This window comes from Lytechinus pictus, chromosome 2 (assembly GCF_037042905.1).
Source record: "Lytechinus pictus isolate F3 Inbred chromosome 2, Lp3.0, whole genome shotgun sequence".
NCBI lineage: Eukaryota > Metazoa > Echinodermata > Echinoidea > Temnopleuroida > Toxopneustidae > Lytechinus > Lytechinus pictus.
In genome coordinates this window covers 31,146,985-31,173,431 of record NC_087246.1, presented here as the reverse complement: position 1 = coordinate 31,173,431, position 26,447 = coordinate 31,146,985, and the positions used below count along the sequence as shown (strand labels likewise).

At 36.6% G+C, this 26,447-nt stretch overlaps 2 protein-coding genes across 2 annotated transcripts; one reads left to right on the top strand and one right to left on the bottom strand.

Annotated features, from left to right (window-relative positions):
* The first annotated feature begins 1,140 nt into the window (after positions 1-1,140).
* Positions 1,141-11,829, top strand: LOC129254410 (malate dehydrogenase, mitochondrial-like). Its single transcript, XM_064115435.1, has 7 exons — positions 1,141-1,471; positions 3,454-3,563; positions 4,044-4,247; positions 6,543-6,641; positions 8,980-9,030; positions 9,787-9,888; positions 10,601-11,829. Exons 1-7 carry the CDS (start codon positions 1,177-1,179, stop codon positions 10,721-10,723), a joined length of 984 nt encoding a protein of 327 aa, XP_063971505.1. The 5' UTR covers positions 1,141-1,176; the 3' UTR covers positions 10,724-11,829.
* Positions 11,830-12,455: 626 nt separating this feature from the next.
* On the bottom strand, positions 12,456-25,323 carry LOC129254415 (uncharacterized). The gene is made up of 3 exons (XM_064115436.1): positions 25,141-25,323; positions 15,676-16,400; positions 12,456-15,243 (listed from the first exon to the last, which is right to left on the bottom strand). The coding sequence occupies exons 2-3, from the start codon at positions 16,335-16,337 to the stop codon at positions 14,997-14,999; spliced, it is 909 nt and encodes a 302-aa protein (XP_063971506.1). The 5' UTR covers positions 16,338-16,400; positions 25,141-25,323; the 3' UTR covers positions 12,456-14,996.
* Between the last annotated feature and the right edge of the window lie 1,124 nt (positions 25,324-26,447).

The following is a 26,447-nucleotide window of genomic DNA, read 5'->3' as shown; positions in this document are numbered from 1 at the left end:
CAAGCACAAAACAAAAAAAATTAGTCCAATCTGTCCGTCGGTTCTCGCGCTACGGCCCGCCCTTTTCTCCTTGTTTTGACAGAAATGGGCGTGACCTTCAACTTTCAATGGCCATTGCGTCGTAACGTATTGACCAATTTTCAAAATTGCAAAAGTGCACATTCATTGGGTGAATTGGCATGGAATGACCCGAAGAAAGAAGAGGAGTGGAAGTTATCTTTCACTCAAAGATAAAGAAGGAAAATAAGGAAGAAAAAGAAGCAAGGAAAATTGGACGAAACTTGCATTTTATCAAGTTAAAGGATGACTAGTTCTAAACTTTGGTTTTGAATAAACTGATACAAAATTGGATTGATTATAAAGTAAAAGCTAATGTAGAATTTAATAAATTTAAGACCGATCTTACAAATATTTGTTCGTGAGCATTACATGTAGTTTTCAACTCAATGTTTTGGTCCAAAACTCTCGTAAGTGCATTTACATTAAAACTGTTCACAAAATTTTGCATTCATGAAGTTATGAAATGCCATCTGGAACAATCCTGAACCCTCCCATTATTAAAAAAAGGGTTATTGCCCAATATAGATTCCAAGTTCCAGTTTTGAGCAACTGAACACATTATGGAATGTTTTTTAAACTATTTTTTGTCCTTTGGCTGCTGAATTGGTAGCAGGTGGGAACACTACAGTAAGAAGTAGTAGATATTCCCAATCTTTCATTGTTATTATAAACATTTCCCTTGATCATGATCTTTAACTATACAGAATATATCTTCCTTACCCTACTTGAGTGTGAATGCTAGAATGACAACTTTCATAATTGTCAGGTATTGGCAAATGGATTAATATAATATCAGGTCAGTGGGCAAATGTAATTTTGAGGTCAACAAACTTTGGATTTAATTAAAATGATTTTTTTTTCTCATCTGTTTGAAAAAAAGACATTCGTCTAAGTTGTTTTCAAGGTTAGCACTCCTGCTACATGTAGATTGAACTGTGTAATGCAGGCAAGACTGCCAGAGGTAATCCACTTGATGATAATTCATACTACATGTATGCCTGAAGAAACCTTGGCTGCATAGATTTTTAATTTTGGCTATTTTGCCACATAACAAAGTTTATTGTTCATAAGATAGTGAGATTCCTGGGGAAAAACAAATCAAATAGTCAGAGGTAGATGAACTTTCAGCCATATCTACTTGTGTCTCTTTTTTTCCAGGCCGACTCTAAAGTAGCTGTGTTAGGTGCATCTGGAGGAATCGGCCAACCACTATCACTGCTTTTGAAGGAGAGTCCCTTGATCAGCCAGTTGGCTCTGTATGATATTGCACACACACCAGGCGTTGCTGCAGATCTTAGCCACATTGAGACCAGGGCCAATGTTACAGGTTACCTAGGCAATGACCAACTCGGTGATGCTCTCAAAGGAAGTGACGTTGTTCTTATACCAGCTGGTGTCCCGAGGAAGCCAGGTAAACAATACTTTCTCAAAATTGAAAAACGGGGTTTTATAAAAAAAAAAACTTTCCACATAAGTGCATACCCCCTATGATGCATGCACATGAGTTCATTATGCGATCTTATCTCACTCGAGTATAGGCTCTTATCAGTCCATTGCACGAAGCCGTTGGGCCGAGTGCAATAGATTGAACAGCTCTAGGCTCAACAAAGTGGATAGGTGGCATAATGGACAAATGAAGACATGCATCATTTGGTTTATACAACTCTTTGAGATCGTGTTATGACGTAACAGAAGGAAAAAAAAAGCAGATGGAATTAAATATATTAGCCTTTGTTACAGCAACTTATTTTCTCTGATAACAATACATGATTACTTTTCAAGTTATTTTTCCCCATGTGTATAAGTAGTTAAATTGTTTTTATTCTTTTGTAATGCACTTTGACTCATGGATATAAGTGCACACAGTCAGCCTTGTTGATGCGCATACTTCGATGCGTGCAAATACACACATACATACAAAATGTTCATACACACCCAAGCTTAGTGGTACACACTGAGGGGAAAGAGCTCAACCGTGCAATGTAAAAATATAAAATGCATGGTTGCCGTGCAATGGAAAATTGAAATGGAAAAGTAAAATTTGCATGCAGCGCAAAGTAATGGATCAAATATTGAATGGCTTTCAACCAATCAAATGAAAAGAATCTTTGTATGAGTTGTATAAATGTAGATATTTTTGCATTCCCATTAGTCATTCCACTCTCAATTTTCTGTTCAAATTCTTTTATACTGTTCAGTGTTCTCTTTGTCTCTCAGTGCGAGAATGTGAGTTCCGTTCAGTCCTCTATGCTCTTTGCTAAAAAAGAACTGTAAAGATAGCATCAGTTACTACATGTATACCACTTATCCCTTCCCTCACCTCTGATCTCTTTGTGGTCTTATCATATTACATTTCAAGAGCCAGCCTACATATCTTCCTACTGCCCCACATGTGTCTATCCCTGTCTGCCTCATGATGCATGCTGCATAGTGCATACTTCACAAGTATATAATTTTCAAGTTTTACATGTTAGATATGATCTGCTTTAAAAACTTGCCCAAGTTATCTCTTGCAAAGGGTAAAGTAGGTTAAGTATGACTGACAATAAATATAGAGTTGTGCCATATCATCAGGTTTCAAAGCCAGTATAGTGTTGTAATGTTAAAGGGCAATCGAATATAAAAATATTAGCCAAAAAGATGCCTTCACACTTTTTCTATGAATAATGACCATGCATTCTAAAAAATTAAATTATACTTTGTAGGAAAAAAGATTACAATGAGTATTACAATCTTGATTGTTTCATTGAAAGTGGATGGACCTAAAGTAAAGCAAAAGCTTGTTATGCCCCGTAACAAATATGCGCAATCATTAACAGCCGGAAAGAAAAAGGAAATTGAGCAGAGCTCGGAGAAAGTAACAGAAATGCACAAGGACAAAAACAAAAAGTGGTACAAAGAACAGGTTACTAGACAAGACAAAGAAGGAAGAAAAAAAACACAGAAGACCTGTCTATTTTTGCCATTGAAGTTAAAATGATTCAGAGGGGAAAAAATGCATATTTTGTTGTATGCCATAAACTGCATTGTACTCCAGACGGGTCCATCGCAAGGGTAACTGCAGCTGTAAATATGAATACATGTTATTTGTTTACTTGACCGACAGAGTGACAGACGGGCAGGGTGAGGGGAGAGAGCACCCGGCAGACAAGGGAAAATTGTTGCCCGCCTCTCTCTCTCATTGAAAGCGAGACTCACTCATTTTGGTCCTTTCTCACCCTAAATTTTGTTCCATTTGCATGCATTTCTATTGATCTTATTCTATTGATTTTAATCCCTAAATTATATCATTGGCCTATTGGAGTTACACTCTCAATTAGCTATCCAGTGTTGGCAGCCCTGAATAATTGGAATAAATTATCCTTCTAACTGTATTTTATTGTTTTTTTGTAGGCATGAGCCGTGATGACCTGTTCAGTACGAATGCATCTATTGTGAGGGATTTGTGCAAGGCAGCTGCGGAAGCTTGTCCTCAAGCTATGCTTGGAATCATCACCAATCCAGTAAGTCAAGATGGTATTAGGGCTTCTTGATGTTTATTTTATCACCAGCTGTAATTTCATAATTTTATTCAGAAAAAGTGTAGGCTATGTGTAAACAGGTGATTTTGACTGGGAAAATAAGATTGTTCCTGGCATGTTTGTGACTTTTCCCCTTGGACACTGACGAGTTGAAGTTGGATTGTAGCAATATGTCTTGTGACAAGTTTTATACAGACTTGTAGCAGTTCTAGACAATGTATCCTTGCCCCCCCCCCCCAACAAGACATTAAGGAGTAACCTCCAGAACAGAAGTCCAGTGAAGTTGCTTGTCATAGAAATACAGGGAGGTTATCTAGTAATGAGGGGCAACATTCAAAGAAGTAATAAAGCTTTTACATTAAATCTGGCTTGAATTTATGAACAATTTTTTATTTTAATGCTGCAATTAAAAAAAAAAAGGAGAGAATTAAGTTTGTTACCCTTTTTTTTCTTACACTGTAGGTTAACTCAACAGTCCCGATAGCATCAGAGGTTTACAAGCAAGCCGGTTGCTACGACCCTTCCAAAATCTTTGGTGTGACCACGCTGGATGTGGTGCGTGCCAATACGTTTGTTGCCCAAGCCAAGAGTCTGGATGTTGCTACAGTTAATGTCCCAGTCATAGGTGGTCATGCTGGGGTCACGATCATACCTCTCCTTTCACAGGTTTGTATTGAGTGGTTCCATGACATTTACTCCGGCGACAATTGCTCCGCTGTGAATTTCACACATTAATGGAATGATCAAATTCAACCCTGGATTTAACGCTATACCCTATCTTAAAGATAAATACCAATTTTGGTAACAATGTCAAGATGAGTTCGAAAAGAATCCAATGGAATGGCCACCCAAAGGTTTGTAGGCCTATGGATGAATAAAAAATATATGCCAAATGGCTCTGGGAAAAAATGGTTAATTGCTGAGAAATGAGCAAAATAAGCAGGGAATTCCATAAAATGTCAGGCATTTTTCCACACAATATCAATACACTGTCCCACATGTGCCTTTTTGTGTTAGTGATCATCACAATTATCGGTTTTCAGCTAAGATTTCATGATTTCACAAAGAGGAGTTTATTTCAAAGTACCAGATCTAGATCTATCATTATATGGGGGCATTTAACCTTGATTTTATAGACTCATGAAATCATTGTTTATTGTAGCTACTTTCCTTTGCCTTTAAACCGAACCCTATAATAAAACCCTATTGCAATCCTAACCCTATATCCTAGGTAAAATTAAGCTTGGAGCATTTGTCGCAGGAGAAAATGTTGTGTCACTGTATTGAGTATCACATTTTCATTTTGTTTTGTTTCGATCGATGTGCATTGATTTCATTTCTTGGTGAATCACTACCTGGTTGGATGGGGGATGTGCATATTATTGTGTGTGCACGGGCAAGGCTAATAATCTAATATAATCTAACAAAGCTTTTTAGAAAAAATATGTGTTAATCTCATAGCAGCGGGTTTAGTTAAAGAGGTACTCTGGGCTGAAAATAATTATATCTCAATAAATATATTTGTTTTTTCTGACTGGCATTGGGTTATTTCAAGTCCGGTGTTGGTGTTGGAATTAGCATTGCTTTCCCTAGCTCCAAAACTTATTCAGAGTTTGTAAAACTGATCCAGATCACATTGTTGACATCTCAACAACTAGTGAGTGACTTTTCGGGACCATCTTCATTTTATGTTTGGTGTTATAATCGTGTAAAAATTGACCTAACACCAACACCAAAAGGTCAACACTGAACTTGAAATCACCCACTGTATTGGCATCATACCCAACCACAATGGGAGAAAACACTCTAATAGTGGGCAGTCAGTATTGCTCCTGTGCAACTTGAATTAAAACTTCCAGTCATTAATAGTTTAGAATGGGCAAACTGAGACAGTTAAGAAAGGAATCTTTTGATAAAAATGCAAGTTTTTGTATGTGTAGTACTTCAGTTCAGTTCATTTATTTTCCAGTAAAAACTCAATCAAAATAAATACATACAAAATTCATGAATAGAAATCAGAAGGATCCCAAGAAAAGCATAGCTTGTGAGGATGGGGCCCTGTACAATAATTGACAAAACAAAACAGATCTTCTGATAGCAATGTGTGGGGAGGAGGACTAGGACGGAATTCTCCCTCCTGCTATATCAACATCCATAAAGCTCATTCTGATATGGGTAATTACATCTGAACAGGATATTGGTCTAAACCATGTCATGTGACCAAAGATAGTCCCAACCAACTTCACAAAATTGGGGAAAATGCTGTGAGTCCTGACAGCCGACGTCACAAGCTGTGAACAGTACCCCAAGCTGTAATCAGTTAAAAAACTATTAACGGCTTGGTGGGCGGGGTTTATTTAAATTAATCGCATGTGCGCGCATGCAGCGCAGTGATCAATCACATTGGTTTTTCAAATTTTATTAATAATTCATCACTCGAAGACCAGGATTCCTTGTCATTGATTCAATTACATTTCCGATCTGTTGTCATGGTGGTTGTATTTGATACTGATGATAGATATAAACCAAATATATACAGCCTTCGAATGGAGAATTGGTGAAAGTATAGTTCCCTCAGTGATGCAAAGGAAACAATTTTCCAATGGTGGCATTCCGGTGCACTTGGGGAACCATACATGTAGTTCCAACCACCTCCTCAGGGCTTTGAGAATGATGTTGTCATAGGTGTTGCTCGTTTAAATTTGACAAGTAATAATAATAAAAAAAAAGGTTTTCACTACATAATAAAGGTCATTTTTGGTTAAATTTCAGCTATTTACCATACCATCATGATTTCCAGGAGTAGCTATGGTGGGAATAACACATGCCCCCCCCCCCCCCCCCCCGGGCAAATCTTAGCACCCCTGCTTCCCAGGGCCATGCAGCTCTGCCAGCAGTACATGTTAGTTCACTAGATATGGGCTAAACTTAAGGGTACCGTACTCTCTTACTCTTACATAGACCACACCAAAAGTCAGCTTCACCGGAGACGAGCTGCCATCTCTCACTGTACGCATCCAGAATGCAGGAACTGAAGTTGTGGAGGCCAAAGCTGGAGCCGTAAGTATTTCCAAGATTCAATTAAAGGAGAATGAAACCCTTGAAACCAGCTGAATCCATATCAAAGAGAAAAATCAAAGAAACATATTGTTGAAAGTTTGAGGAAGATTGAATGAATAATAAGAAAGTTATGAGCATTCGAATATTGAGATCACTAGTGCCATGTAGATCCTCCCAACGGCAATGCGACCAAGATCTGTGATATCACACACGTACAACTCCCTCATTACTTTAGTACTTATTTCACTTATATTCTCACTTTTATAGAGTCTACCACAAGGTGAGGTGTTCTCTTTATGAGATGACAAGTACAGAGGTTTCACAACATTATATCATTGATGAATCGTTTGTCATATGATTAGAATGAGCAAAAAGAGATGTTTTGGGGTATATTTTCAGTGTCCAAATGGGAGAGTTGTACGTGTGTGACATCACAGATCTTGGTCGCATTGCCAATGGGAGGATCTCCATAGCATTAGTGATCTCGACATTCAAATGCTCATAACTCTTTTATTGCTAGTCCTATTTTACTCAAAGTTTTGTTGATCTTATTCTTTGATTTTTCTGCTTTCACAAAAGCTAACTTGCTCCAAGAGTTTCATTCTCCTTTAATATTCCTTAATAATATAAGGATTTAATTTTCTTTGTCGTTTCCTTCAGCCCCCCACCCCCAGCAAAAATTAGAGATAGGCAAAGGCTGATTCCAGTATAGCCTTTTTTTTTTTTTAAGAGCCCTTCTATAGACCTGAACATAAGGGGTTTTTCCCCCAGATTGTGACTTGTGTGTAGTTTTTGTGACCTAGATAGTGAAAACACTGAAGAATTATTAAGTCCTATCATGGATTGTATATTTTACCAAGGTTGATTTAAGTTTGTTTGTGATCATTCTATAGCAATAGGCTCAAAAACTTTAGTAGATATATCAATGATACACTTCTGGTCAATTTTGAAATATATATTGTTAACAGCTGAAATTCATTTTGGCTTTGTGCGTATTTTAATCATTTTGGCGAATTCCCAAAGTGCATAATCCCAATTCATTAGTAAATGATATGAATACCCATGCCCTAAAGCAATTATCATTTGAAGGATATGAAATATAAATGTGCTTTAACCCTAACTAGGCCGGGCTTTTTTGGCTGTTCTGTGGCCGGGGGGGGGGGGGGTTGATTCAAACCCCCCTGAGATCCCTGCCGCCGATTGTGCGAGCGCCGCAAAAATTTGCACGCTGGTAGTGTGCGATGTAATCTACAAGGCTGTATGGTAAAATTTTCCAAAATAATGAGATTTTATTTTATATGAATTATGCTAATTTATGCATAAATCATAATTTTTGCTCTAATTCACTAAATAAAGCTCCTAGAATGCTAATTTTTTGTAAAAATATTCTTTGTAGCATTCTTAACAATGGCAATTGAAAAAAACTTCGGTTTGGAAATCAATTTCTTATGTATTTTATTGTTTTATGAATTTCTCATTTATTTCCCTGTTTTTCAACCTTTTGTTTTCCTTTGTTTTTTTCACCAGATTTATTGCACAACCTTTTTGAAGCATAATTATGCTGAAATCAATTGCTTTCAGCTGTTTAAAGTAAAAATAATCATATCTTTATGAATAAGATGAGAAAACTCAATTTGCATTGACTTTGTACACAAAATCACGTTTTGGAACAGTTTTTGGTCTGACATGCACTTACAAAATGTTGCGTAATTTCGGAACCGTGTACCCGAGCGTCGTAAATTTGGTCTCAAAAGATGCGCGAGACTTAAAATTATAAACTCTGCGAGTGGCGCGGTCAAAAAATTTCGCGCGGCGGAATGATCGCAGAAAATGTTGAGGGGGGATTGATTCAACCCCCCCCCCCCCGGCCATTTTAGGGTTAATGGATAAATTATGAGGTTTTCCATCAAAATTTATTTTGATTGGGTTTCTAACATCTTCATTTTTTAAATTTTATATAAATCTTCCTAAGTAAGGAATTGCTAAAACATTAATGATATAATTGTTGTCTTTAGCATTCTAATGTCTAATTAATAAATTTGTAAGGTAACTGCTCAAAGGGCAATTTTTAAAGAGGTTTAAAAGCACATCACCGAGAGGGCACTAGATAGAACACTATTCAAAATTTGAATTTTAATGGTTAAAAAGAAAGATTTAGATTTTAGTGTTCGAAAAAAAAAGATTCAATGGCCATTACACTTAGGTAAGATTAGAGTGTTGGATGATACTTGGACATAATTTTGCATTATTAACCCTTTACCATAAATATAGATGGGCTCTAATTTCAATTTGTATAGAAAACTTCTGAATACTGTGAATTGCCTTTTTTGATCCACAGGGTTCAGCCACCCTTTCTATGGCATTTGCTGCTGCAAGATTTTGTTTCTCTGTAAGTATCAGGAATTATGCAAATATATATTGAAATTTATTGTTGTATAAAGACTGAATTTTATGTGGTTTCCATTGGTAATTTAGTTGTATTTATAAAAAATATGACTATGTATGCGTCGCTTTTCCAACAGTGCTGTCAACATTGAAATCTCAACCAAGGTTAAGTTTTTGAAATGTCATCATAACTTTGAAAATGAATGGATCTATTGGATGAAACTTAGGACATAGGGTAATCAAGTTATCACTGATCATTTTCCACAAGTTTCTGGTCACATGATGAAGGTCAAAGGTCATGTAGAGTGAATTAACTTAGTATTTTATTAACATATGAATGGTGTTTTTTTTAATTTTAATTATTCATCTTAGTTGTTTTCAAAGTCAGTTAAGCTGCCTATGTATACTGTATGTAGTAGCATGCTCAAGCAAAAATCTCTGCAATAAACCTGGCACAATCTGGGTCCCGTCGCATAAAGGTTACTATTATGCTAACTCTCCCATTCAATGGTAACTTCCCTGAAACCCTTCATTTTGATTGGCTGTTGATCAGCGTTACCATGGTAGTTACCATTGGATGGCAAAGTCACCATAATGGTAACTTATGCAATGGGCTCACTTTCAGCTTTCATCCTCTTTCAAATGAAATGTAATTTATACCATTCAAAAGACCACATCATGGGTGAAAGAGGCTAGAAACAGTATCAAGAATTACAATGCAAAACGATATGTAACTATCCATGTTCTTTAACTTATTCAGCTTCTTCAAGCTATCAATGGAAAGGAAGGTGTTGTTGAGTGTGCTTTTGTCAGATCCGACTTGACAGAGTCACCGTACTTTGCCAACCCTATCCTCCTTGGGGTAAGTAGTTGCAGAATATGCTTAATTGTGAAATCTGTATATAAGTCAATTATATTTAAGTGGGAAAAAAAATTGTTTCAAAGTGAAAAAGAAGACAAAATAGAATGCTGAAAGAAGAAGGAGAAAAGAAAGAAAAATAGAATGTCAATTGTTTGCAAGAAATTGGAAAGGAAAAAGAAAGTTATTGGTGATTGAAAAGTTAGATCATTATATTATATTAATTGCAATTTAGCATTTTTTGGCGACTATATTGTTTCAAATGGTAGGGATTCATTTCCAATTTGTCCTGTATTTGAATACAAAGAATTGTGGTTTTGTCTTCTAATCAGTGTTATTTCTAAGGTGATAATCAAATAATATTCAGTGTTATAATCATCATAATTGAAAAATGTTCAAATGCTAGGTCAACTTCTGGGAAGTCCTAAAAGGAATGCTCCCCAGGGAGTGGGAATTGTGCACTTCTCGTGCGGGATTGAAATTAATCCAATGACCGGGGTAATATGCTGTAACGCGCTTTGAGCCATTCTGGGAAAAGCGCTAATAAAAAATTGGCTATTATTATTATTAAGTAATGTAGATGATGTTTTAAGCTGGTGCTGCGATTTTTTCCCCTTACTTTGCTTTGTATGCTGGAACAATATTTCAATAGCTTTGCCATGTATTGTTAAAATACATATACATTTCTTTTCTCATTGTTGATCTAAAAATATAGAAAACTGGTATGGCAAAAAACCTTGGATTTGGTGACCTATCCGACTTTGAGAAGGAGCGTGTAGAGGAGGCCATGGATGAACTCAAATCTAGTATCAAGAAGGGAGAAGACTTTGTCGCATAAAAACCTATCTATTCACACATAGTTTTATATATTGCGTCTGACGCTATTGAATTTTAGCAAGGTATAACGGTTTCAGTGTACAAAATGATAGCAACACCGGGTTCCTAAGAAGTAATATGATTTGAGGAAAAATTGTTTACTTCATTATTTGTGTTGGAGTGTATGAATAAAATACTTGTAATTCCTCTTTTTTGTTGTTTCCAAGTGGCTACACAAGGTAGTAGGCAGGCGGATTGAAATAAGTCTCATCAATACTTGTGGATGGGTAGGAGAGGAGTTTTAGACATAAATGTCAATCATTGATATTTGGCAGTCTTTATATTAAACTTTGGAAGTTATATTCATTGAAAGAAGTAAAAAAAAAAATCAGTTTAATCGCAATTTATTAATTGCAATTTATTTATGAGATTGGTGAAAGTCGGTCAACTCTATATTATACAGTATGAGAATGGACAAAAAATATATGTTGTCTGAAAATTCTCATAGAGATTTTCAGTTTTTTAATATATTTATAACGAGTATGTCAGCAGCCCATTTTCAGAGGTATAGATATATATGGTGCTAGCTTTCATGCCAGGTGGGCGTTTCATAAAGCTGTTTGTAAATTACAAGCCACTTTATGAACGACTGGTGATCCTTTCTGAGGAGCTTAATCAACACCAATGAAAATTTGTGCACATACTTAACCACAAGAAGGGATCACCAGTTGTTCGTAAAGTCGCTCGTAACTTCAGAACAGGTTTATTAAGCACCCACCAGGTAACAAGATTAGCCGGTCTCACTAAATTTGTCATTCACGTAGGCATTGTTCAATCATGGACCTACTAGGTCCGTGGTTCAATGTTTAGGCAAAAGGTCAAAGATTTACTCCCATCCTTGCAAGTCTTGTCCCCGTTTTCAAATGAGAAGGTCCGGTTAAAGAAGAGCAAACAATTCACAACTCGAAAGAGGATACCCCATGTGAACGGAGAGGTACGAAATGACGTAATAACTGGTGGATCAAATGTCAACCAGTGGTTTAACCAGCTTTGTGATGATTCCTTTCAGATGTTAACAATATCCCCAAATGGTATTAATGCATTAAAGACGGTATCAGAAAACTGAAATTTGATGTCATGCTTCCTTTTTTTTTACTTCATGGTTATAACAGTTTGGTAGGTGGTGATGATCTATATTATCAAGGAAGAGTTTTAAAGGAAATTCCTTGTATAATTATAAAGGCCCACTGTCTCACTCATACAAATATGGCACTGTTAAGTTTACATTTATTTTATACCAAAAAAAAGAAGTTATATTGGGCTTTATTTTTAATAGGTATTTGTACAAGACTCGTTATGACCCACTGACATGGGGGTATTTTAACTGGTTATGGGTAAACTTTCTGAGAATTCTAGAACGATTTTGAGAAAATGTAATGTAACAGTGCTCTATTTATCAAACCCATAAATTGAGTTGGCACAAGAAATTCTAATTTCATTTCTAAAAGGAATTCAATGTGTTTGTGTAAACTATTTTTTTGCCAGATTCACTTATTTATGAAAAAAAAAAACAATAGTGCATTTTCATGATGGCTCAAAATATTAAAGGGGCTACTCCAGGCTAAACATGCTATCTGAAGGGATATACATATATCCAAATACATAAATATATATATATATTTATATATCCCTCTTCTGTAGGTAGTCCACGTTTTGTACCAATAATAATGATTAAAACAAGGTTAACACGTTCATGCTTTATTCCAACATATAAGTTTATTTGATGCACAAATTTTTGAAGATGTCCTACTGTCTTTCTCAAGTGACTGACAAGAGAGATGTGCGATTCCGTGTACAACTAGCCTATGTGACTAGGCGTATTGCCATAAAGACGCATTTGGCTCAAAACATAAATAACAATCGGAGCTCATATAGACGTCACAATGTATATGTTTGAAAAAGGAGGGGCATATCTAACACCAATATTAGGTGGTGCATTATGAGCAAAGAACGTTGTATATATCCCTATGTATACCGTATGAGTAAAAAAAACTTGACACTTAACAAATCCCAATTTGGAGCAAAAGTATGACATGAACGCATAATCATTATATCAGACCTGTCAACCAGTACGTTCCTGGCGTATTTAGTACGTTTTTGCAACCAAAATACGGCAGTACATTTTTTTTTTTTTTTTAATCAATTTATTGAGAAAAATCATCTCTATGTGTCTCTTTTTCATAAAACTTACACAAATATGGTTATTAGATCAATGTAATTTCAGGTAACTTGCTTTTTTTTCAATCACTTTGTTGAAACCAGGATGAGATATACACATATGCTTAAATGTTTTTTTTTTCATCTGCAAGAGCAGTGCGCATTTTAGCTTGCATGCAGCTTGAGCGCCGCAATGAGCGAGTGCGCCACGCAGTTTATTATGAAATACACTTTTTTGGGGGAAAATACAATTTTTTGTTATCACAGAATACAATTTTTTATTCCCAGAGGTTGGCAGGTCTGTTATATATGGCTGGAAAGAGTATCTTCTCCCAATTAATTTGAAATCATTTTTATGTGGTATGCGCTTGGATAATCAGTAGGTATTCTTTGTAGTGATGCATATTTTGACTTGCACCAAAGTAAGGAATGTCTGCATTTAATGAATCTAGATGTCAATGATGCGATAATCCTGACAAGGGTTGCATAAAAATCCATTGCAAAACACTTTTTTCAATAATCAACATTAGACTTAATAAATGCTTTTAAGTATCAATTCTCAAGTTAATTTAATTGAAAAGGGGTTTGCAAATGTGTTTACTATTACTAACCTCATGTATGATTACATTGGCATCTAGATTCATTCATTGCATTACTTTGGCGCAAATTAAACTTTACATCACAGTAAAAAATACCTCCTGATTATCCAAGCATTAATACATTCTGCATAAATATGGTATAAAATTATTAGGGAGAAAATACTCTTTCAAGCCATAATAATGTCTATAATAATTATGTGTTCGTGAAATATTTTTTCCTCAAAGATAAATACCAGTTGTGGTAATGATCTCAAAATGAGTTCGAACAGAATCCAATAAAATTACCACCCAAGTGTCTGTATACTTTGTATAAATAAAAAATATGTGCCAAATGGCTCTGGAAGCAAATGCTTAATTGTTGAGAAATAAGCAAACTAAACACGGAATTCCATCAGATGTTGGGTATTTTTCAAAGCAATATTACTACACTGTCCCACATAAGATTTTCTGTGTTCGTGATCATCAGAATTATCGGTTTTCAGCTAAGATTGCATGATCTTACAAAGATAAGTTTACATTAATGTACCAGATCTCAATATATGATAATAAGGCGACATTTAACCTTGATTTAAAAGACTCTCATGAAATAATTGTTTGCAGCAATTGCTTTCTTTTACCTTTAACTTTGGGGTTTGTGAGGTGTCAAGTTTTTTTTTTCTTTTTAATTCACATGGTATAAAGTTGACGCATTAAATTGCAATATTTTACCTAGAGCAAGGCAACATTTCAAAAAGGGAACATTTTACTTCACTACAAATGGGGAAAAACTATAATGGGCACAAACATCCAAGGCCAGCAAAAGGAGCATTGAGGCTGGCCAATCAATGGGGTATCCGAGGCCATAGCCTAAGTTAATGTAAGCCCTGATAGTTTTTCAGTAACTGTTAAAATTAATGATTTGCATGATGAATGATTGGTATGATACAAATAACAATTATCTTGATAATTTCTTTGAATCCATCATGCTTTCAAAATTTTACCTAGTGTGAAATGTGCATTTCACATCCCATAGGCCCGGGAGGGGGGGAATCCGCCCCCTCAACATTTATCGTGATAATTCTGCCGCGTAAAATTTTTGGACCGCACTGTACTAAGTCTTGCGCAACTTTTAAGACCAAATTTGCAATGCCTGGGCAGTGGACCGTATGCAAAACATAAAGAATTACACAAAATTATGTAAGAGCATGTCAGACCCAAAATTGCTCAAAAACGTAAATTCATGTACAAATCCAATTCAAATTGTGTTTTTAACCAAAATTCATAAATGCATCATTATTTCTACTTCTTACTGATTAAAATCAATTAATTTTTTTTCTCTTTATGATCAGATTTTGTCAGCAATGATTTCCATCTGAAAAACAAAAACACAAACAGTCAAAAAACAAGAAATACATAAAAAGTTTTTTTTTTAACGTTAGATGGGTTCAAATAACCCGGATTACAAATGAACCAAACTTCTTTTTCCCATGACTCAAATATTTAAATGGCATCTTGGTGCTTTTTAATAAGATCTAACTTCCTTTGCTCTACATGCTTCTTTAGCTGTAGTACTTCCAATTTGAGCTTCTGTTCTTCCTCTAGGTAATTCAGTTTGATCTTCTGTTCATCTTCAAGGAACTTCATTTTCTGACGATGTTCCTCTACAGCATGTGACTTCAGGGTTTCTTCAAGGCTGGGGGATGGGGTTGTTACTGGAGTTGACACGCTTATCTTTGTTTGTGAATACCTGTGAAATATGAACAAAGGCAATAACTTTTAATATCAGGGATATGCTTGAAAAAAGACCAAAGATATGTTAAAATAGCCCTGAAAAATGGCATCCCTGTAGGTGGAAACCATTTTTATTAATGGCATATGACTAAAGGAACTAATGAAAGTAATATACATGCATTTGAAGTGATATGTACCATCATTCTACATCATTCTAAATCAAAACAAAGTCTCATCTGACCAAAGATATGTTAAAATAGCCCTGAAAAATGGCATCCCTTTAAACCATTTTTATTAATGGCATATGACTAAAGGAACTAATATACATGCATTTGAAGTGATATGTACCATCATTCTAACTCATCATTCTAAATCAAAACAAAGTCTCATTCAAATTTTGAATACTGCTGTGAAATGATATCTAGAGATCTAGAAAGTAGGAACATACCGAAAAGGAAGCACTGCATCACTAATTACACGCCCTTGATCCATCTCGTACCTGTCAATACATTCTGGGTTTGCAAAGTGAAAATGGTAGATGTTGCCAGTGCGATGATTTTCTCGATGCCGAAGTACAATCGAATACCTCTTCCAACTTTGAAGAGATGAATTGGACTGAATGCAGAGGGCATGTGCATCTCGATCAATGGTAACTTGGCATGCCAGAGGCAACTGACGTGTATACCTCTGCCAACTATGAACATCTCCACCGTAGTATGATCCGTTCACTTTATCTCTGTGATACCGAACTTTCTCAATGCGCTTTTGAACAGTTGTTTTGTTGTTGTCGGAAGGTACGAACTGTGGATCAAGTTCTACAAGCAAGACCCCAGAAGATACTTCCGCCAATGTCCAAATTCTTAATCCTTTATCTGAATAATAATCATCAGTCGTTAGCACATCCCCATCGCGATCAAAATTGATGGAGTTAAGCCCTTGTTCTTTCAAAATTTGATTCACGTTTGGATCAAAGTATACGTCAAGGTTAACGTCTGATCGCATCCTCACAACCAATGGTTCAATGGATATACCGCGAACAAGATCGTTGTGATCGCAAAACGGAGGAGCTCCTATGCGCATTTTCCGGGGCGCGAAAGGCAGATTCTGCATCGTGAGAGACGGAGAAGACTCTCGGCCGACTCGGGCTAGGCTATATTTAGCGTGTTTTTTTACCTATGGTACGAAGCCCCAAACCGGACATTTTTGACATCCAAAAAAAAAAAAAATTATCACGTACGTACGCAGTATTATTACGTACGTACGTAATATTATTACGTACGTACGCAGTATTATTACGTACGTACGTGATAATTATTACGTACGTACGTGATAATTATTACGTACGTACGCAGTATTATTACGTACGTACGCAGTATTATTACGTACGTACGTGATAATTATTACGTACGTACGCAGTATTATCACGTACGTACGCAGTATTATTACGTACGTACGTGATAATTATTACGTACGTACGCAGTATTATCACGTACGTACGCAGTATTATTACGTACGTACGTGATAATTATTACGTACGTACGCAGTATTATTACGTACGTACGCAGTATTATTACGTACGTACGTGATAATTATTACGTACGTACGCAGTATAATCACGTACGTACGCAGTATTTATTACGTACGTACGTAATGTTATCTCCCAAAAGGTCATACATGAATTCAAATACCGGTAGTTACTGAAATCTGATCACGCTAGCGCGAAGCCCGCAGGCTTTAAATTTGTATATGTGGGCCTACAATAGGCCTTCTGCTTCGATTGTTCCCGCATAGAATTTCCCTTTAAATACCAGCCTCTTCAAATAGTTTTTCTTTTTTTAAACACCTATACATCTTCACTTAATTTACATCAATTAATACCATATCATATTCAAATTTAAGCAGAGAACGAAGCAATTTCAAAAGGGTGGTAAAATAATAGGGGCTCATCCCAGCGACAATAGAAAGGGAGAAATTACCACATCAGATTGGGATGCAAAATGAACACCTTTATTCAACAAGGCCTAGGCTGAACATGCCGGCTAATATTTACACAATCATACGGTTGCTTCAAAGTAACCAAACACAAATATTGGCGTGATACATTCTTCTTTCTTCCTTCTTCATCTTTGGAATGTAAACTATAAAAACAATGTGCACCACTAAAACAATGTAAGCACAACATTCTGAGATGATCAAACCTGTAGATCAATAATCAATTCCTGAACAAAATCATGTAAATCACTTCAAAAGAAATCCGATATAAAACTATAAACAATTAAGGACGTATTGCATGTATAGCCTTAAACATGACAAACAGCAGAACTACATAACCTTACCATGTTAAAATCAAGAAGGCATACATGCATTATAACTCAGATATACAACTTGAAGTGCCAGTTACACAATGAAACCATCATGTAAATTTAAAGACATCAATATTAAACACACAATGCTCTTTTGCTCATCAACTTCTTATTGAATTATAAGCGAGTACATGTATGACAAAGGATTTATCAAAAGCTAGCTGACTAAAATATATTAACACTTCAATCAGTAAGGTATTGCAATATCAACCAACATTTACTCACAATGACATATATGACAGTACCATGACATTTACACAAACCATTAAACTAATGAATATCAAACACAAGTTATTCTCTTCATTTGTGTAAAGAAAATGATGATTTGTAAAAGTACCTCTAAATAACTAGCAAAGCATAATAAAAATAAGACATACATTGTAGCTAACTGCAACCTAAATTTAAACCCTTAATTTACCAGGTCATCTAAAACTGTCTCCTTTAACCTCTTCATCTACATTGAACAATCTCATGCACTTATCATAACCTAACCACTACATACACTATTCCCTTCCTAAGTTAAAAATAAACCAATCACCCTGTAATGTGTAATAACCTAAAAACAAGAAAATTCCTTGTAAACTGTAAGGATAAAAACCTGGAACTGTAATAACAACAATTAAGTTGTAAAAAAAATCTGCAAAACACGACAAAATTATGCACAAAAGGGCGACCGCATCACGAAATCACAAAGCGTGATCAAATACATGTATTTTCAAAACCATTAACTACTTTCCAAAAATCGCAGCATAGAGAAGGAATCTATACCGTCGGTATCAAACAAAAGCATAAAAATTCCCTTATTCAATAAGCATGCGGTGTAACAAGTAGTATCCTCCAAATGGAATTAGCACAATTAATATTCAGATAAAAAATGTAGCATAACTTCACTGTTCAGTGGGAAGTCCAAAAAAAACCTGCATGTACAACATTGTACAAAATTGGCTATTGGTAAGAAATAATACAAATAGTTACAAAAAAAACGACAACCAATTGAAATAACTGTACAAAAATTAAATCATCCGCTTACAACTAAAGGCATACTGTAACATAAGTAACTGTTAGATAAGAACTGACCATATGGTCAAGGCATTGATAAAACATGATACATAAACAATAAAAACACTGTCATAAAGATATAAAGACAAAGAATACAAATCGACAAGAAATTAGTCATCAATATAGTCAGTTAACTGTGAATGCCCAAATGAAAGGTACAGCAGTCTAACGCTGGAAAAATAGTTCAACAGATATTGCGGCGTAGAATGCAATGTGACATAACTTGCTGCTGCTGCGAACTAGAAAACACTGATGCAGGGGACAGGCCAGGGGTAAGGTGGAGCCGAGGGTAGTGAGGTAACATCCGGTGCATAGTGAGACATGCCTGAACCTATGTCTGGACCTATGTCTGGGCCTATGTCTGGACCTATGCCTGGACCTATGGCTGAGCCTATGTCTGAACCTATGTCTGGACCTATGGCTGGGCCTATGTCTGGGCAACTGACGCTGCTCTGAATCACTGGAGGACTATAGAGAGCAGCGGACGTGTAGAACCAAGATCGCGAAAGTCCATAGGCGAGTTGTAGTGAGGCCATCAAAATTCCTGTAGTAGGGCCCATCTTGAGGGTGGTGTGATGACAATCTCGGGCAGGTCCACTGCTGCATGAAGTGGAGACATCGCGAACACGCTGAACGTCAGGGGGTCGACCCATGGGAGCCGAGATGTTGGTACCCATAAGAACTGTACCCAGGCTAGGGATCACATCAGAGGCGTCATCCCTCGCAGGCTGGTAGGTGGAGACATCATGGTGCCGGTCTAGGGGACAATGGAATTCCTCATCCTGGACAGTGGTTGCTATGACATCAATCACAAAGGAGTTGGAGTGAGCAACATCATGCTGGCAAAGATGGACATCTGGGGGGCGTCCTTGGGAGACCAGGGCATCCTCAAGCTGAAGAGAATGTGGTGGATCCTGATGTAGATCGGGGATGGTACTTTGCTCAAAGCAGTCCATGGTGAACTTCCGATCAGCACCTGGATCAATGGCTCGAGTTGGGTTATCTGGAGATAACTGAATGCGAGACGATGGCTTGAGCATATACAGGCGCAGTTGATGTGTTGTCATGTCAACGGAGGTACTACTAGCTTGGCTGATAGCGAGATCGGCTATTGTATCATTCGAACATGCGAACCGAACGGAGGTATTGTTAGTTTGGCCGATAGCGAGATCGAGAACGGCTATTCTATAATTCGAACATGCGAACTGAACGGAGGTATTGTCAGTTTGGCCGATAGCGAGATCGAGAACGGCTAGCCTATAATTCGAATGTGTGAATCGAAAACGAGTGCTTGTATGTGAATGGTGCATGGACTGTTCGGGCGTGTGATGAGTGAACAGTGCATCAGAGCGCAAGAGCCTATCAGCCCCGTCAATGCAAGTAGAAGTTGGCACAATCTGGAAACCAGGAGTACTGCTAGGGATAACTGACAAGTCTTTGCACGTTTCATCTCTCTCTGATGAACCAACATAGCGAACACTGCTATCAACATCAACACAGAAATTCAACTGATCTTTACTCGCACCAAGTGTGCAAGTGCCTGATAACATATCAAGTGAAGGGGGATCACATCCCAGTCCAACAGTGAGTTCATGACCTTGGAAACGATCAGGCTCCGATGAACAATCATCATCGGTAGGAATACCCGGATTACATACCACATCATTGTGAGACCCATGATCATCATTAGCTACATGCATTGCCGACAACTCAGCAGCGCAACCATCAAGATTAACAGAATGTGTTACAAGGTCGGTTAAATCTAAATCTCCGGACGATATAGCTCTAGACCCATCTAACTCAACGCTAAACCTCGAAGAATCGCTAGTGTGAACAGGCCTACTCCAATCACCTTTCACTCCAATGTTACAACCATAATGAAACACGTCATGACTACTTCTTCCATATTCTCGCAAAGCAATGTCATCAACATCACGACTGGGGATACCACCTTCGTCTGCATGTACAAAGCTAAACTCCTTGGCATTGTCTTTACGTTTATTTTCATCACTTCCATCATCAGATCTCAACTCATCATTAACATTGTCTTCATGTTTATTTTCATCACTTCCTACATCACATCTCAACTCATTATCATTGACATTGTCTTCATGCTTATTTACATCACTTCCTTCATCACATCTCAACTCAATATCATTGTCTTCGTGTTTATTTTCATCACATCCTTCAACGAATCTCAACTCATTATCATTGACATTGTCTTCAAGTTTATTTTCATCACATCTGAACACATTGACTTCATGTTTATTTTGATCACTTCTAATTCTATCATTACATCTGAACTCATTATCATTGACGTTGTCTTCGTGTTTATTTTCATCACTTCCTTCATCACATCTCAACTCACCGACATTATTTTTCTCACGTCCTGCATCATGTCTCAATTCATTGTCATTCAACTCATCTTCACAACAATCAAGACTTTGAGTTTGACTGACATGATATTGATAATTGTCATTGGCTAGCATTTGTCTGTCGAAACCAAAATGTATGCAAACAAGATCCCATATGTCTGCAAGTGAAGTGGACTTATTTACAATAGAACCTCTGGCGATAATCGGGCAAGAAGCTGAAATTTGCCCCAGCATGAGTTCCAAAACCACAACTTTCTGAGCGGCTGTCTTACCGCCAGCAACGTCAAAGGGATCGTCAACAAAACCCCGTAAGGTATTTGCCTTCGACTTCCTTTGCCATGAAACACCCTCAAATAGAAAAGGCGAAAAATCAGTATATGAACGCAAATCCATCAATAAACTACGCTTCCACTCTAGGAAAGATTCGGGAGTCTCGTACCGACTCAACCGGCGCAACTGTGCGGGCGCTTCCGCTGACTGCGTCATCGTATCGTACTATACGTGAGGCTATCAAAGCGTTACCTGTGTGTCGCTAACGCTGATGGAGCGATGAATCAGCCAGTTCAAATTGCAAAAATCACTACAGCTATAGTCCTAAACTGTCGATGCGTGACCCAGTTTTGGCCTAAAAATTCCTATGTGGCGGGAAACGATCCTAGCGCTGACACCACGACAATAGAAAGGGAGAAATTACCACATCAGATTGGGATGCAAAATGAACACCTTTATTCAACAAGGCCTAGGCTGAACATGCCGGCTAATATTTACACAATCATACGGTTGCTTCAAAGTAACCAAACACAAATATTGGCGCAGTGTCGCGTGTGCATGCATGGGTACATTTTTGAAAAAAACTGTCTCGCCAAAACACTAACATAATAGGCCTTTAATTGTCCTTTCCCCAATGTGTTTCTAGCAGTTTCTGAAAGGAATGGTTTAATTGAAAACACAGCCTGATGACGAGAACAAATGAAATGGTTATCATATGAATATTGTGGGTTATATAGCAGGGACCTGGGAACTCGCGGGGATGCTGGGGGTGCTGAAGCACCCCCAAATTTTTTCCTGGGGGTGCTGCGTGTATTATTTTCCATAGGCAGCACCCCCACGAAATCAGGTTCCCTTTGTATTTTTTATATATGTTATAATGTACATAATTATCACATCCGACAATCGCAAATCATACAACGTCTTTCACATATTCCAATAACATCCCTCCTATAACATGTAACGCGACTCAATCAAGCTCCGGCACGCCGATACAGACGTAGTCGCGCGCGATACGTGATAACCATTATAGTTTACACACTACCATGACTACTCGATAGCAGGGAGGGACAAGGGTGTGGTCGAATCAAGTGTGGGCGAGCCCGACCGCCCGTGTTTTGTATAAAGAATTACAATTCAGACAATAAAAAAATCAAATTTCAGTCTTTTTCGCCCTGCCCCATGGCCCTGGGAAGCGGGGGTGCTGGGGGTGAAGCACCCCAAAATGTGGGGGTGCTGCATGTGTTATTTTCCATAGGCAACACCTCCTGGAAATCTAGTGGTAAGTTGATGAATGACAGAAATGTAAGGAAAATGAACGACGTTTTGTAGACCCCCACCCCCTTAAGAATTTTCCGACACAGTACTTAAAATAGTGTTTAAATTCACCCTTTTTCAAATCGGAATATCAAATATTTTCTGCTCGTGCTTCGCGCTCGCATTATTGATTTTTATAATAAAAACAAAGTATTTACAACGCCCAGATACTAAAGGGCTAACTCTAAACACGCGCACGCATGTTTATTCAGATACGCAGCTTGTTTTGGGGCTACTCCGGGCTGAAAATATTTATATCAAATACAATTTTATGAAAATCTGATAACAAATAGTTAAGTTATTTAATTCTAAAGTTTAGCAATAGTTTATGAAAATGGTGATATGCATGTCATCATGAATATTAAATAGGTGGGTTGACATGTGCGGAAATCTCTTACCAAAGGTAGAGGGACCAGGGCCTGCATGGAAAATTTGACAAGCATAAAAAAAAGAAAAAAAAGTTTTTCACCCAAAATGTAAGGTCATTTAGTCCAAAAGCTATTATTTCGATTGTGAAGTGATTTATTTTTCTCCATGAAAGACCAAAAATAGTAGGGGGGCATTTGATATTGTGTCCCCCTACTATTTTTGGTAGGGGGGACACGTCCCCCTGTCCCCTCTGGGATTTCCGCCCTTGCGGGTTGAAGATATCACATCCCCACTATCCTGTTTCTTGTGTTATTACATGGAATCAAAATTGTTTAATTTTTTCATACCAGTGTGAATGATATGTCTCCCTTATAATGAAATAAGTTGCAGCAAAGAATATCTAATAGACTAAATCAGTTGTCAATTCAACTGTTTTTTGGTTCTTGAAGGGAAAATATCAAATAAACCTAATTTTATATAATAAAATACAAAAGAACAATTGGGGATATGACATCATCAGTTTGCTCACTGAATATTAATGAAGACATGCTTAAAACTGTTTCACCGGAATAATGCTAATCTTTAAAATGCAATAACTTTGATATTCCTTGTCGGATTTTGATCAAATCTTTATTCTTATGTTCGCCTGATTTCTCTTTATCTGTTCAAACCATATTGCATTCAGTGTGGAGTTTCAGATCAGAATATCAACAATTTTCTGCTCGCGCTTTGCGCTCACATTATTAATGTAAGAATATATCCAATTACCCATCATTTTCTTGATTTTCAAAACATGAATAGAATGTCCCAATTATAGGTCTGAAATCTCAATTTTGTTTCCGCTCGCTCTTTTCGCTCGCATCAATTGTATAGTTATATACCTATCCTGTTCATGATTAAAAAAGTGCTTAAGATGTCCTGTTTTTAGGTCTGAAATCTCATTTTTAATTCCGCTCGCGCTTCGCGCTCGCATCAATTGTACATTTATATACCTATCCTGTTCTTGATTAGAAAAGTGCTTAGAATGTCTCGTTTTTTGGTCTGAAATCTCAATTTTGTTTCCGCTCGCGCTTCGCGCAGCGCTTCGCGCTCGCATCTTATCCTGTTCATGATTGCAAAAAGTGCTTAGAATGTCCAGTATTTAGGTCGGAATGTCAATTTTTTCAGCTCGCGCTTCGCGCTCGCATTATTTGATTGGTGATATATGAATCGTCTTAATGAGTAACTGCAAACATTCCTTATAACACTTCCCTTTCGATCAGACCAGAGCGTATATAAAAAATATCTGCTCGCACTGATCACGTTCGCAGTTATTATTTGTTACATACGCATCTTGTTCAGGACCACAAACATTGCTCAAAATATTCAATTTTTCAGGACAAAATACATGAATTTCCCCCCCCCCCAAATAGCTCGCGTTTCGATCGCGCTCGACTTATCTCATTATATATCTATGTTCTTTTATAAGAAGAAAGCTAAGAAGTGACTGTCATATATATGTATATATATATATATATATGTGTGTGGGGGGAGGATTGGTTGGTGTGTGTGTGGTGCCCTTAGAGGTGTGTGTGTGTGTGTAATTATGGAAAATTCAATTATTGTGTCCCCCCCCCCCCACCTTTGAGGAGAGATTTCAGCACCCCCACTGAAAAAATCGTTCCCAGGTCCCTGTTATATAGGCCCTATAATCGATGAAAAGTCATGATCATCACCAGCATGACTATGGTCCAACCATGGTCCCAGCTAGCAAGCTGACGTTGGTTGGGCCAATGCGGGGTGCCGATGTCGGCCACATTCGGCGAATATCGGATTCCATAGACCAATGAAAATTAGAATACTACGTACGTACGTAATAATACTGCGTACGTACGTAATAATACTGCGTACGTACGTAATAATTATCACGTACGTACGTAATAATACTGCGTACGTACGTGATAATACTGCGTACGTACGTAATAATTATCACGTACGTACGTAATAATACTGCGTACGTACGTAATAATACTGCGTACGTACGTAATAATTATCACGTACGTACGTAATAATTATCACGTACGTACGTAATAATTATCACGTACGTACGTAATAATTATCACGTACGTACGCAATAATACTGCGTACGTACGTAATAATTATCACGTACGTACGTAATAATACTATATACGTACGTACGTGATATTTTTTTTTTTTTGGTTGTCAAAAATGTCCGGTTTGGGGCTTCGTACTATGGCGACTGATTCGCAGCACTGTGACTTGGGTTGGTGGTACCGGTACCGTAAAGTTAGAAATTGATAAATGAAAAATATTGTCTGTTAAATTCCAGTAGATCCAAGCACCGACATAATGCAATGACGCATTGCCGATAATCGCCTACGTTGGACCCAAAAAAGCTTCGGTCTCTGGTTGGTTGTTCCGCTGAACACCGTTGGCTCCACTCACCAAATACAGAGAAATTTAAAAAGAATTTTTTTTTTAAAAAAACTCCTCGAAACAGACGGCGCTGCCAGCTGTCTACGCCTATACCGTTTTGCAGTGTCAGGATTTACGACTACAGCTAGCCGGAGCTGGAGAATGAGTTGCTGGTATAGATTATTACTTTCCTGGCAGCGCACTTATGAGGCGCCGAATGTACCATTATTATATAGAACAATTATTTGTTATATAATCATTATTTATTAAATAATAACTATTATTTATATATAATTTACATTTTATTTGTAAATAACTACTATTATATAAAATATCATTTCTAATTATTTATATATAATTCCAAGTAATACTTCATTATTTGTAAATAATAATAGTTCGACATTCCATTATTTATAAATAATGATTATTTGTTTTTCATTATTTATAAATAATGATTATTTGTTTTTCATTATTTATAAATAATGATTATTTGTTTTTCATTATTTATAAATAATGATTATTTGTTTTTCATTATTTATAAATAATGATTATTTGTTTTTCATTATTTATAAATAATGATTATTTGTTTTTCATTATTTACAAATAATGATTATTTGTTTTTCATTATTTATAAATAATGATTATTTGTTTTTCATTATTTATAAATAATTTGTTGAGTTTTCCATTATTTATAAATAATGATTATTTGTTAAATAATGAAAACGTCTACTTCATTATTTATAAATAATTTTTTCGAGTGCACCATTATTCTCATTATTTATAAATAATCATTATTTAATGTTCGAGTTTTCCATTATTTATAAATAAAGATTATTTGTTAAATAATGAAATATCTACTTCATTATTTATAAATAATAATTTTGTTTCAATATCCCATTATTTATAAATAATCATTATTTATAAACAATTTTTACAGTTTGCCATTATATACAAATAATCATTATTTATATACAAATAACCATTATTTATTAAATAATGCCATTATTTATTAAATAATGGAAAACTCGCTATAACATGCAAATGTGGGACCGCCC